The sequence below is a fragment of the Heptranchias perlo genome, chromosome 6 (genome assembly GCF_035084215.1).
Source record: "Heptranchias perlo isolate sHepPer1 chromosome 6, sHepPer1.hap1, whole genome shotgun sequence".
NCBI classification, from domain to species: domain Eukaryota; kingdom Metazoa; phylum Chordata; class Chondrichthyes; order Hexanchiformes; family Hexanchidae; genus Heptranchias; species Heptranchias perlo.
This window is the reverse complement of record NC_090330.1, coordinates 99,737,442-99,750,963: the sequence shown is the minus strand read 5'-3', so window position 1 is coordinate 99,750,963 and position 13,522 is coordinate 99,737,442. Positions and strand designations below refer to the sequence as shown.

The 13,522-nt window shown below is 41.1% G+C and overlaps 1 protein-coding gene across 1 annotated transcript in view; it reads left to right on the top strand.

Moving 5' to 3' along the window:
- slain1a (SLAIN motif family, member 1a) overlaps positions 1 to 13,056 on the top strand; it is a 78,453-nt gene extending 65,397 nt beyond the window's left edge. Inside the window, exons 5-7 of the mRNA XM_067985490.1 lie at positions 2,374 to 2,505; positions 8,124 to 8,406; positions 12,470 to 13,056. Coding sequence (XP_067841591.1) covers positions 2,374 to 2,505; positions 8,124 to 8,406; positions 12,470 to 12,545 — 491 coding nt within the window. The 3' untranslated portion in view covers positions 12,546 to 13,056. The remainder of the gene's footprint in view (positions 1 to 2,373; positions 2,506 to 8,123; positions 8,407 to 12,469) is intronic.
- Positions 13,057 to 13,522: the final 466 nt, after the last annotated feature.

Here is a 13,522-nt window from a genome sequence, read left to right as displayed (position 1 = left end):
TCTCTGAACGAGAAATGGAAGAATGCAAGTTTTTCTCTGTAATTAAGAGCCTGGTAGTGAAATTGTGAGAATATGTAACTTTGGAATGTATGATGTCTGTGCATGTATTAACTACAGGGAAAAGGTCTTCCTTTGTAAAGAAATTTTACCCCACATTAATATGTTTATAAATAGTGCATGAGGATGCTTTAAAAATGCTTTCACCATTTGATTTTTCTGATTCCATGATGCTCAGAAATTTGTAGACCACATATTTTGTACCTCAAATACCATGCCTTGCTGTTGCTCTCAGTCTCTAAAGAACAAATGGCCATGAAATGTTGGTTTGGCTTTGAATTTTGCCTAATGTTTATGTCACTGAAACTTGACCTATATTCAATACTGTCCTTGTTCACAGATCTGAACTGTGCTTTCAATAACCTTGACTGATGTCCCAATAGAATTGCAATAATAGCAACTTGACACTGATTTTGGATCAAATGTCATTGTCATATTTTATGCAATTTTGTTACTATCTGCAATTACATTCATCATAACAATATAAGTTAACTCCTAAGATGTGTTAATATTTGAGTGCTAAGTAAATGAAGAAAAATTCTAAACCTCATTCCTTTCTCCAGCTTAAATTAGTTTCATAAAAACCTAAAATTTTGTGCTAAATTATGCATCCACAATTTTATGTTGAGCTGACAGCAATGACTTTAATGCCAGGTTTTATCTTAGATTAACACAAAAACACAATTAAAAGGATCAAAGCATAGGAAAAAGTGTAACCATTTGAACAGCCAATCTGATATTTTCATTTTATTTTTTCTGATTTGTTTTTTACTAACTTGAGAAATAGTTGCCATCAGAGCCATAAATGTGTACCTTGTTTCCAATTATCGATTTCCACTAGAAAAAGTGAATCTCTTCAAAACTAATTGTAATTTGATATTTTTAGTAAGATGAGCTGGCTTCTGCCTGGGCTGCCCACAGGAAATTAAATTTGAGTGCTGCAGTTTTTAATTTAACAATACAAGCTTATTTTAGAATTAAATGGAGCTGCTATTACATTTTTATCTCTTCTTTCTCTTTTTCTGCTCTTGACAAATTTAGCAAGCAAAGCACGTAAGTTGCTTTAAGACTTTGAAATCTCGTCAGCGATTTGGAGTAGGCGTGAAATGCATTGTGTGACCTCGTTTGGAAACATTTAAAAGCTTTATAAAAGATAGTATTTGTAGAAAGGTTTAGTTAAAAAAAATAACTTTAATATCTTAAATATTTGTATGATTTATGTTAACGTTCTGATAAGATTCATGACGAGATGTTTATAATTCATTGTAACATCCAATGAACACTGAGTTTCCTCATAAGCAATATAATATTAATCTTGTTCATGAGTGGGTGTCCTTGCATTGCAGTGATGAACCTTTTGTGTTTTCATTTTTGTCAAATGTACCACATTCCTCAGTTTTTTTCTAAACTCCATCTCTTGATTATAACACATATTCTGTGTCCTTGTTAGCCTTTTGATATGCACTATATTCTATTTTAACATAGCTTATTTATGAGCTGCATGAGTGTGTTCATGCAAAGTACTTATAAACTCATTCTGTGTATGATGTAAATTGCCATGTGCCTAATAATGAAGGAATCCTAATTTTGTGCTTAGTAGAAATTCACATAGCTGTTCTGGGCATCTTCCGATTTTAAAATACAAGTTTCCTTTTTAAAAAAAAGCGATAAGGAGTTCTTTGCTTCTCTCCAGGGACTCACCGCATTCAATCTGTAGAGACCCTCAGGCATTGGCTGTCTGCTTCTGACCTGGGTAATCAAATTACACACTGATGGATGTGATTGGTGCGCCACCATATCTGTTATCGTGTCTGATGGGGGATGCTTCTTGATGCACCATGAACATAGTCTCATGGGTAGCCAACAGTTGGGGGAAACCTAGCATACTGCTTCCTTTGTCAACGAATATTGAAGGAACTTCAAAAAATGTTAAACTGTGGTGAATATAAACAATTCTTTCTATTGGAGTCAAAACAGAAAATACTAGAAATATACAGTAGCTCGCACAGCATCTGATCAGAGAAAAGATGGGCTCATGTCTGGGCAGTAGACCCTCTATTAGAATGGATTTGATGAAGGAACTCTACTTGAAATGCTTACCTGTTTATCTGTTTTCAGATATTGGCTTGCTGTGGACTTAAAGCAATTTTTGTTTATACATTGGATTTCCAACATATGCAGTTTTTTTCATTTCCATTTTTAAAATAAAAATAACACTAAACCTTTGCTGCACTCTGAACAAATTTGCTTTGTTGTGAAAGTGCGGTGGCATAAACCTTAGGTTCGTGGCTGAACTTAACTTTTTTTTTGCTGCAGAGAAACTCAGACGCAGTATGCCAAACCTCGCCCGTTCATTCAGTGCTGCCAGTTCACCTGATTCTTTTAAGAATAGCAGAAGTTTTGATTCAAACCTACAGAATGGACTTTCACGACTCCAATCACCAGCATGTGAGTATAAATTATGCCTGTGAGCAACCTTTATCATGTGAGGTCAGTTTAGTTCTCTAATGATTATATTCCTTATTCCATTGCATAATGTATAATGTTGTCCTGTGATCTGAACAATTTGGACTGCCTTTTTAAGAACATAAGAAATAGGAGCAGGAGTCGGCCATACAGCCCCTCGAGCCTGCTCCACTATTCAATCAAATCATGGCTTATCTTCAACCTCAACTCCATTTTCCTGCCCGATTCCCATTTCCCTTAATTCCCCTAGAGTCCAAAAATCTATCTATCTCAGCCTTGAATAAACTCAACAACTCGGCATCCACAGCCCTCTGGGGTAGAGAATTCCAAAGAATTACAACCCTCTGAATGAAGAAATTCCTCCTCATCATCTCAGTCCTAAATGGCCGACCCCTTTTCCTGCAACCATGCCTTCTAGTTCTAGACTCTCAAGCCAGGGGAAACAATCTCTCAGCATCTATCCTGTCAAGCCCCCTCAGAATCTTATATGTTTCAATGAGATCACCTCTCATTCTTTTAAACTCCAGAGATGTATAGGCCCATTCTACTCAACCTCTCCTCATAGGAGAACCCTCTATTCCCAGGAATCAATCTAGTGAACCTCCGTTGCACCGCCTCTAAGGCAAGTATATCCTTCCTGAGGTAAGGAGACCAAACCTGTACGCAGTACTCCAGGTGAGGTCTCACCAAAGCCCTGTACAATTGTAGTAAGACTTCCTTACTCTTGAACTCCAACCCACTTGCAATAAAGGTCAACATGCCATTTGCTTTCCTAATTGCCTGCCGTACCTGCATGCTAACTTTTTGTGTTTCTTGTACCAGGACACCCAAGTCTCTCTGAACACCAACATTTAATAATTTCTCACCATTTAAAAAATATTCTGTTTTTCTATTCTTCATACCAAAGTGAATAAGCTCACATATTTCCCCACATTATACTCCATCTGCCACCTTCTTGCCCACTCACTTAACCTGCCTATATCCCATTGCAGACACTTTGTGACCTCCTCACTGCTTACTTTCCCACCAAGCTTTGTATCATCAGTAAACTTGGATGCATTACACTCGGTCCCTTCATCCAAGTCATAAATATAGATCGTAAATAGCTGAGGCCCAAGCACCGATCCTTGCGGTACCCCACTAGTTACAGCCTGCCAACCTGAAAATGACCCGTTTATCCCTAGTCTCTGTTTTCTGTCAGTTAACCAATCCTCTATCCGTGCTAATATGTTATCCCCAACCCCATGAGCCCTTATCTTGTGTAACAACCTTTTATGTGGCGCCTTTTGAAAATCCAAATATACCACATCCACTGGTTCCCCTTTATCTAGCCTGCTAGTTACATCCTCAACAAACTCTAATAGATTTGTCAAACACTATTTCCCTTCCATAAAACCATGTTGACTTTGCCTAATCATATAATGATGTTCTAAGTGTCCTGTTACCACTTCCTTAATAATGGATTCCAGCATTTTCCTGACAACTGATGTCAGGCTAACTGGCCTGTAGTTCCCTGTTTTCTTTCTCCCTCCTTTCGTGAATAGCGGGGTTACATTTGCTACCTATCAATTCGCTGGGACCGTTCTAGCATCTAGGGAATTTTGGAAGATCATAACTAATGCATCCATTATCTCTGCAGCCACCTCTTTTAGAACCCTCAGATGTAGACCATCAGGTCCAAGGGATTTATCGGCTTTTAGTCCCATTAGTTTCTCAAGTACTTTTTCTCTAATGGTAATTACTTTAAGTTCCTCACTTGCATTAGCCCCTTGGTTCCCCACTATTTCTGGTATGCTTTTTGTGTCCTCTACTGTGAAGACAGATACAAAATATTTGTTAAACACATCTGCCATTTCCTGATTTCCCCATTATAATTTCTCTTGTCTCTGCTTCTAGGGGACCAACATTTACTTTTGCTACTTTCTTCCTTTTTACATACTTGTAGAAGCTCTTACAATCTGTTTTTATATTTCTTGCTAGTTTTCTTTCATATTCTATTTTCTCCCTTTCTATCAAATTTTTGGTCATCCTTTACTGGTTTCTAAAACTTTCCCAATCCTCAGGCTCACTACTTTTCTTGGCAGCATTATAGGGCTCTTCTTTTAATCTAATACTATCCTTAACCTCTTTAGTTAGCAATGGGTGGGTCACTTTTTCCGTGGAGTTTTTATTTCTCAATGGAATGTATATTTGTTGAAAGTTTTGAAATATTTCTTTAAATGTTTGCCATTGTTTTTCAACCGTCATACCCTTTAATTTATTTTCTGAATCTACCTTAGCCAACTTGCTCCTCATACCTATGTAATTAGCTTTGTTTAAGTTTAGGACTTTAGTTTCGGACTTAAGTATGTCACTCAAACTCAATGTGAAAAATTCTATCATATTATGATCACTCTTCCCCTGAGGATCCTTTACTGTAAGATTATTAATTAATCCTGTCTCATTACACAATACAAGATCTAAAATAGCCTGTTCCCTGGTTGGTTCCATGACATATTGCTCTAGGAAACAGCCTCGAATGCATTCCATGAACCCATCCTCCAAACTACCTTTGCCAATTTGATTTTCTGTGATCTCTTCTTTCCAACACCAGTTTTTAAATATTCATCTTGTTGAGCCGCGTACCATTCCTTGGGCTAAAAGGGTGAACAAGTGACTTTCTCCCAAGCTTCTGTCAGAGCTGCCTCGCTAATAAATTCTAGGAATCACATAGGAACAGCAGGAATGAGGGAATTTTTTTCTTACTCATGGGTTAGCCTGGAATAGAATGAATTTTGGGCATTAATCTTTTGACCTCCTTGTACTCTCCATAGCTAGTTTTTGTGAAGTTAAAACAGTTTTTTTTTAGGTAGTCTTGATCTTTCTACTATACCTGAGAGAAACCTAATAACACCAGTGTTAAATGAAGAAAATTGTATATTTGTTGCCACAACTGGCATTGAAACTGTAGAAAATAAATGGATAAAATGTAGGCACAGTGACAAGATCTAGCAAATGTCACATTTAAAACCTTTCAAAGGAAAATTTGTCTTAGCAAATAGGAAGGGAGAGAGAAATCTGAGCTAATAAATCCTGTAAGTTTGTCATATTGAAAAGAGCAAAATCAGTCCTAGGAGAGAGTATTTTTATTAAAAAGGGAATTTACGCAGATGATAACTATCCCTACTTGAGGGTTTATCAACATTTCTTAAATTTCACTATTCTGCCTAAAATCATTTTTATACTTGGTTATTCATTCTTTACAATGTTTTCCACCAAATACAAAGAACCTCAGCAGTTCGATTTGAAACAGTTTGCCTTCTCCCGTTCCAGCTCTTTGAACTGATTTTTCACCACCGTCATTGTTTTTCAGGTTCCAGTGCTGGTATCTCTGATGTGTTTGATGTTAATATTAACATTTTAAAATCTCTGCTGAACTTTTATTTGTTCAGTTATAAACAAAATCATAGAATTTTTCACAAAAAAATCACTAAAATTGCAAACCTCTTCAATCCCATTAAGACATCTGGCTTCCACTACTCAAGACCTTGTTCTATGAACTTTAGTTATGCTTTATAATTCACATAAATATTTAATGTGCCCTCAATGGATTAGTTGGCAAAAGCAGTAAGTAACTGAACCATACAGACTGGAAGGTTCTGAGTTTGATCCTGTGCTAATTCAACTGACCTCAACTGAGGTTGTTGTAGGACTGGTAAAATTGACCTCTGTATCCAACAACAACAACAGTTTGCATTTATAAAGCACCATTAATGTATTAAAACATCCAAGATACTTCATGGGAGTGTAATCGAATAAAATTTGACACCAAGCTACATGAGGAGCTATTAGGACAGGTAAGAAGTAGGTTCTAAGGAGTGCTTTAAAGGAGGGTAGAGAGGTTTAGGGAGGGAATTCCAGAGCTTAGGACCTAGGCAGCTGAAGGTAGGGCCGCCATTGCTGGAGTGATGAAAATCAGGGATGCGCAAGAGGCAAGAATTGAAGGAGGGCTGGAGGAGGTTACAGAGATAGGGAGGGGCGAGGCCATGGAGGGATTTGAAAACAAGACTGAGAATTTTAAAATCGAAGCATTCCTGGAGCCAGTGTAGCTCAGCAAGCACAGGGGTGATGGGTGAACGGGACTTGGTATGCGTTAGGATATGGGCAGCAGATTTTGGATGAGAAGTTTATCCACAGTCTATGGAAGGGAAAATCAGCCATGGTTCCAGCTCTTGACTGCTATCCAGTTACTCCTGTTGGAAAGTGGATGTCAGGTGAGGATGGGATTGAGCTTGATCTAATCTGTGCTTTTCATCCCACCCCATCCAATCCAAATAAACTTCACCTCCAAAAACTCCGCTGGCAGAAACAGCTGATCTGCCGATGCCGAGTAAAACAAGCTCAGCTCTCTACAGCAATGCAGATAACCCTTCCCGCCCCCACATCGAGCACTGTACCTCCTGAGGCGGATATCGACTGAAGGGGAAGAGGCACGTGTTAACAATATGCGACCTGCTGATAGAGGCTGCTTATTGTTTGCTTATTTTATTCTTTGCCAGTAGATCAGCTGTGAGCCTGTTTTAAGGGAAATTGGAATAAAAATATTCCCAAGTTTGCACAATGGGCAAATGTGTAAGAGGATAGCCAGTCATGAAAACTAGTGATCATAATCTCGCTTTGTCAATGACACTAGCTGAAACTTGCCACTGAGATATTGTAAGATTTGTATTTATCACTTTAAGGTTAGTAGCAATGGGGGGGATAAAATAGCAATTTAGATTTCTATAGCATTTCCTAATGTGCAGAGAGACGTTTGAGTGCTTTGCAGGATTGAGGACAAAAATTGACACGTAGCAATGAGGAGCTAGGAAACTCGAAGCTTTGGGAAGGGCAGAAAACCTACTCAAAGAGAAGGGGTCTTTGGAAGCTTTTGGAAGCAAGCAGGGAAGTGACGAAGGCTGAGGTGTACAGTGAGGGAGTTCCAGAAAGTAGGGCCCTAGTTACTGAGTGACACAAAGTGATGCCACGTAGCCACTTGTTTCTATGTTGAATTAACAATCTCTTTGTTTGACTGAATATGGTGCAGCATGCTCCATTGTGACCAGAGCAATAACAAATGAAACCCCAAAGTTTTTTTTTTAATGTTCAGTGCATTGGCCCCTCAGCCTAGTTCATCGCAAATTATATCAGATATGTTCATGTTGAATTAGAACTACCTCACAATCAGTTTGCAACTGCCAGGAGGAGCTGCATATTATTTGCTTAGCGTACTCTGATCCTCATACCTTTTGTGCCCACTGCTTAAAACCTAATGCAGCAACAAAGGGGCTGAATGCAAGTAGGTAAGATAGCAGTTTGATTCTACCAGCTTCCAGCCCAAGCTTGACAGCTTGACACAATGGAGCATATGTTGCCAGGGAAATGCTGCAGAGGTATACTACTGTATGGTTATCACTGAAATTTTTTAAAGGCATCATTTCAATTTTAAGATCACTGCAATTGAGTGTAATGCTCAAGCAGTCTTAAAAATGGCCTAACTTAAGGTTAAAACTCCTGCAAGTTCATAGAGGGGAAATGAATAAATTTGTTATGAGTAATCCTGATCTGCACTTAATTTGTAGGCCCTTCTCTAAATAAACTTCAACACCGAGTCAACAGCGTTGGCCATTTTCCATTGTCAGTCCGACAACCACCTAAAGCAACGGCATATGTAAGTCCCACAGTGAGTAACACAAATGGGATCCATACGTCTGTCAGTTTGCATTCCATCTCCGGCACTGGCATCCCGTTACCAAATAGGCCTGGAAACACAGGAATACCAGGTCGGAGTGGCCTTCCCAGACCAACATCTGCCATTGGAGGTAGTGGAATACCCAGGAGCAAATTAGCACAACCAGTCCGAAGGTGAGTTTTTCTTTTATAATCAGAACTATTTATCTGTGAAATAAATGGTTTTATTTGTTCCCAATCTAGTTTCTACTTTTGGTGATGTCAGCTGTTAACCCTTGCTGACTGCTGTTTTGTGATTATTCAGTGAGAGGTGAGGATCGAGTACTCGAGTGCAGCTTATTTTATATCTGCTCCATTTCCATGAAGCAATTCCATTTAATGTGTTTCAGGAACTGATGAAACTTAATCCCACTCCCACGCCTGTGTTTCACAGACTGTACCTTTTTAGAGCTAAGTGGAGAGTCCTTTAAGTGTTTATGTATAAGTTGTAAAATAACTGTGATTTCCCAATTTGGGAAATAAATTGAAGTGACAGTGTTGTGGCTAAATGGTTTTGCTTTAAATGCTCAAACTTTCAACCAGTCTTGCTAAATTATCATCTTTTTAAATTCCCCATCAATTTTCTTCACTCCTCTCGTAAATGGATGTGGCTCAAAATGGAGCCCAGTTTCACAGGTCTCAGTTGCCCTCTAATACCTTTCCCCAGCAGCTAGTAATTGTTTTGATGCCCTCAGTTCTGCCCCATTTATTATCAAATATAGCCCAGTTGATGGATGGACAGACAGAGGGACGGACGGACAAAATGTTAAAAATACGCACAGTTCCTGTCAACTGTTTCCATTTTATGAATCTTTATGTCCACGATTATAATAGAAACTACCTATGCATAATTTTACCCCCTTGTCAATGGAGGTACTTGGGTGTGGAAGGCTATAATTATAGCGCAAAAAGTTACATAGGCAGTTTACATTATAAATGTGGTTATAACAATTTATAGTGGAAATACAAAAATAAGGACTGAATTATTACCCTTAGTGACTGAATGATGTCTACCCACCCTGATCCAACTATCTCCCACCCTGTAACCCCATTTCGCCTGATGGCGACACTTACTCTTGACACTCTCCATGTGCAACAACACAAGAGATCGACTAGTCTTCCATAAAAGTTGTTGTTACTTACCAATTATTACATCATTGGGCTGAAGTGTTAAGTGCAATTAGTAGAAGAGCCGTCATATGTTGAAAACAACTTATTTATTGCCAGCAAATTGACTTCTGTAAGCCTTTTGTGAGTCATATCATTGGGCAATAGCAGACATAACGCAAAGTCACATAACACCAAGGGCTCGATTTTAGGATCGTGTTTCCGGCGGGTTCCCAGCGGGGTGGCCCCGAAAATCCCGATCTCCGGTCACGTGACCGGATCGCGACGAAATCCCGGCCACTTCCGGGTACCGCGCTGACGTGCGGGGCTGCGCGCGCAAGCCCCGCTGGTGGGAATCCCGCAGGCAATTAAAGCCAGCGGGGTTCCACTTGAGAGTACTTACCTTGCTCGTTGTGGTCAGTTAATGAGCTGAAGCAGCTGTCAAAAGAGGAAGTGTGGGATTTTCGGTTCAAGGCAGTGAGTTTCCCACACTGGGGGAAACAGTCTCCCTCCAACCAGGCGTGTTGCAGCCAGCAGCCTGTGGCAGGTGCCAAGGTGCGCTCCACGGGGGAGAGCCCTCACCCACGCAGGAGGCCACCGCGTCACATAGGGCAACCCCTGCCCTCCACCACCCCCCGCCAAGCCAGAGGACAGACCGACACGAAACCGCAGCCCCAGTCCGAGGAACCACACACCTACCCTGCACAACCCCTCAGACCAAAACCTGCCAGTTGGGTGGTGTGTGGAGACCCTCGGAGGACGAAGAGCATGACCAGCACCAGCAGCCTCGCAGTCCACGCCGTCCGCCGCAGAGACGTGGATCCCCCCAACACGGTGTTATTGCACGCCCACCTGCACAGCAGGAGGGAGGGCTACCGCAGAGAGAGACGCGTCGCAGAGGGCACTACCCTCGCCACAGGGTCCACAGACCGAGGCGCAGCTCCCCGGACCTCTCTGAGCAGCAGTGCACAGGGAGGCGCAGATTCGCTCGACATGTAGTCGTGGAGATCTGCAGCCTCTTTCATGCCGAGCTGCTCCTGGCTGGCCCCAGCACCAACTGCTTACCTGTCGCTGGCAAAGTCACCACTGCCCTCCACACCTTCTCCTCCGCATCCTTCCAGGGTGCAGTCGGCTACACCGCCGATGTCTCTCAGTCGTCTGCGCGGAAGAGCCCTGCAAATACACCTGCACCTACTCTGCAGTAACACGATGGGTGGCATCAGTGGTGGGTCCTCATAGTGATACCCAGGAGCGGGCATTATTGGACACAACGGACAGGATTCGCGGAGACATGGCAGTGGTGGTGTCAATATAATGTGTGCTGTTTGTTGCTCTGAAATTCAATATGGGTAACACCCATGACAAACCCTCAGACACCCTTGTGCACCCCCTTCATGCTGACGAGACGTTTGCCTTACGCTGCCTACTGCACATATGTGATGCATGCCCTGTGGCTGCACCACAGGTGGTGGCAGGTTGAGTGAGGCTCGCCGTGAGGGAGATGCACGAGAGGGTGAGTATGGGATGGAGCAATGAGATTGTATGAGGAGTGGGTTGCGTGTTAGTGGCAGGGTGAGTACTGGCGAGGTGAGTAGGTGGAGGTAAGATGAGGATGGGGTGTGAGTGGGTATGAAGGGTGATGTGACAGAATAGTGTTGGCGGTGCCGAAGGAGATGTGGGGTGGGGGCAGTGTTGTGGCAGACGGAGTGTAGGGGAAAGACTTCGTGTTCTCACTGCGGCTGACCTACTGCGGTCATTGCAGCGCCTCCTGCACTGTATGCAGGTGGGCGATATGTTGGTGGCGCAGGTGACCCCCTCTGCCACCTCGAGCCAGGCCTTCTTGGTGGCAGAGGCAGGCCGCTTCCTCCCGCCCGCCGGGGGGAAGATCTGTGTCCTCCCCCTCCTCCTCACCCCATCTGATGATAGCTGGGGTGAGGCATCATTAAACTGGGAGCAGCCTTCCCCCTGGGCTGCTCCATGCTGCAATTTGTCCCATTGGTTGCAGCATCTGTCAGTGGAGGACTGCCCCTTTAACTGGAGAGCCTCCAGCTGACAGATCGTACTGCGCATGCGCAGCCCGCCCGACGCGCAGGCCAGCGCCGTGGACCCCGGAGGAGCAGGTAATTGATTCCTATTAGTGGGTTGCCTGCTACGATCGCGCGGGCAACCCACTAATTTCGCCGAGCGTGTTGACCACGCTCCCGGAGGACCACCCGCTGGGAACCCGCAGGCCTGCTAAATTCGGGCCCCAAATGTAATCCTAGAAATGGCTGTTCACCATATTAACGGATGAATGGACTGTCTTCTGTGACATTTTTCAGTCTGCATTTTTAATGCAGATGTTAATCTATTTATTTTAAATGGGTTAGGCCTCCAATAAAATAATGTCATACATTAACCATTCATTAATATCACAGTTATTTCCAGGTCATAGATTCATCAAAATGGGTACAAATATTTCCCATTTAAAAAAAAAATGTATTTAATTCAATATTTTTTGTAAAAGAAAGGAAGAAAGCACTTGTATTTATATATTGCCTTTCATGATGATTACCAAAGTGTTTCATAGCCAAGTAAGTACTTTTGAAGTGTAATCACTGTTGTAATGTAGGGAAATGCATAAAAATAAATATTAACCACTGTTTCTGAGCTACAGACAGCCCTAAGATTGCAGAAAAGACCATGTTTGTGACTCTATAACAGTACCCTCGGGTTCTTTGGCCTTAGGGTATTAGGATATACACTTCTGTAATTCTCAGCTTCCAGTTTATTGCTGTATTACTTAATTGAGATCCAAAGTGCAGTTTTAAAGTTTAATAAAATTGTTTGATCATCTAGTAACATTCAAAGAACGTAAGGCTGATCATTTTCAGCATCACCTTAATCATCATCATCACAAGGTTCCTCTCTTGTAAAAGAGATGTTCTTGCAGGATAAATAAACCTATGTTGGCAAAGTTAAGTGCAGCAAAACCAAAACTGTCTGGCGATCTGCAATAGTGAAAAATAACCACACATGTATAATGTATTGTTTTAACTGGAATGGAAACTTTGTGGTCTGTGATTTATTGTATTATATCTTTTTTTTTCAGTTTTCTTCAGCCTCCAAAGCCTCTTACTGCTCTCAGTTCTCTTAAGGATGGAAGCTGGAGGGATGGTTGTTACTGACATTCGCTACCACAGAAACTGTTTAGGCAGAGAATCAGGAGCTGTTACACGATGATGCCCAGCTGGCTGGGTTTAGACATGTCACAAGATGTTTGTACCTACAGTTGGTTTCAATGGAAATGCTAAAGACTAGGCAAGGAACATAATTACATAAATTTTGTTAATAAGGTGAGGTAAGACTAAGTGAATTAACTGCTGTAATAATGTACGTTTAAACCTTGGCCCTGTGCATTCTAATAATCTCAAACTTGCAGCTGCAAGTTTATCAGTGCAAAATGCCTCTTGACCAAATTCAACTTGTTTAATGTTGGGTTTACTTTATTCATTTTTCAAACAGCAATCGATATTATGATGAGTGTTTTGCCACAAGGGATTTTTTTTAGAAAATGAAATCAACTTTGCCTACATTGAATCGCATTTGAACAAAACTGTTAACCTGTTATTGGGAACATTTCATTTTAAGTGTGTGCTTTAAACTAACACCTGTTAAACAAAACTGTGATACCTCAACCATAAGCAATAGTTCAAAAACTTCAATAATGTTAAATTATATTTAATAGTAAAATCTCCATAAACTATAAATAAGGAGCTGTAACCATTTTCTAAATAATAAGAATGATTAGCAGGATACTGTTGGTTTTAGACACAAAACATTTATAAATGTGTTACCCTAAACTTATATAAACTTAATAAATACCATAAATGACATTGTTACTTTATCACTTTTTTTCTTTATTTTTGATGCATCATTTCAAGTGTCTCGTACATTTAGGTACTTTTTAAAAATGATCTGATGCTGAAGTTTGATAGCAGTAATCACTTTTTATATAGCACTGTCACTTTGTAATTACTAAGACAACTCTAATATGGTAAAGAGAAAAGTGCTGAAGTCTGGATTTAAAAACACAAAATCCTGGAAGTGCACAGCAAGTCAACCAGCATCTGAGAGAGAAGGGTAGCTCAACCCATTTTCTGTT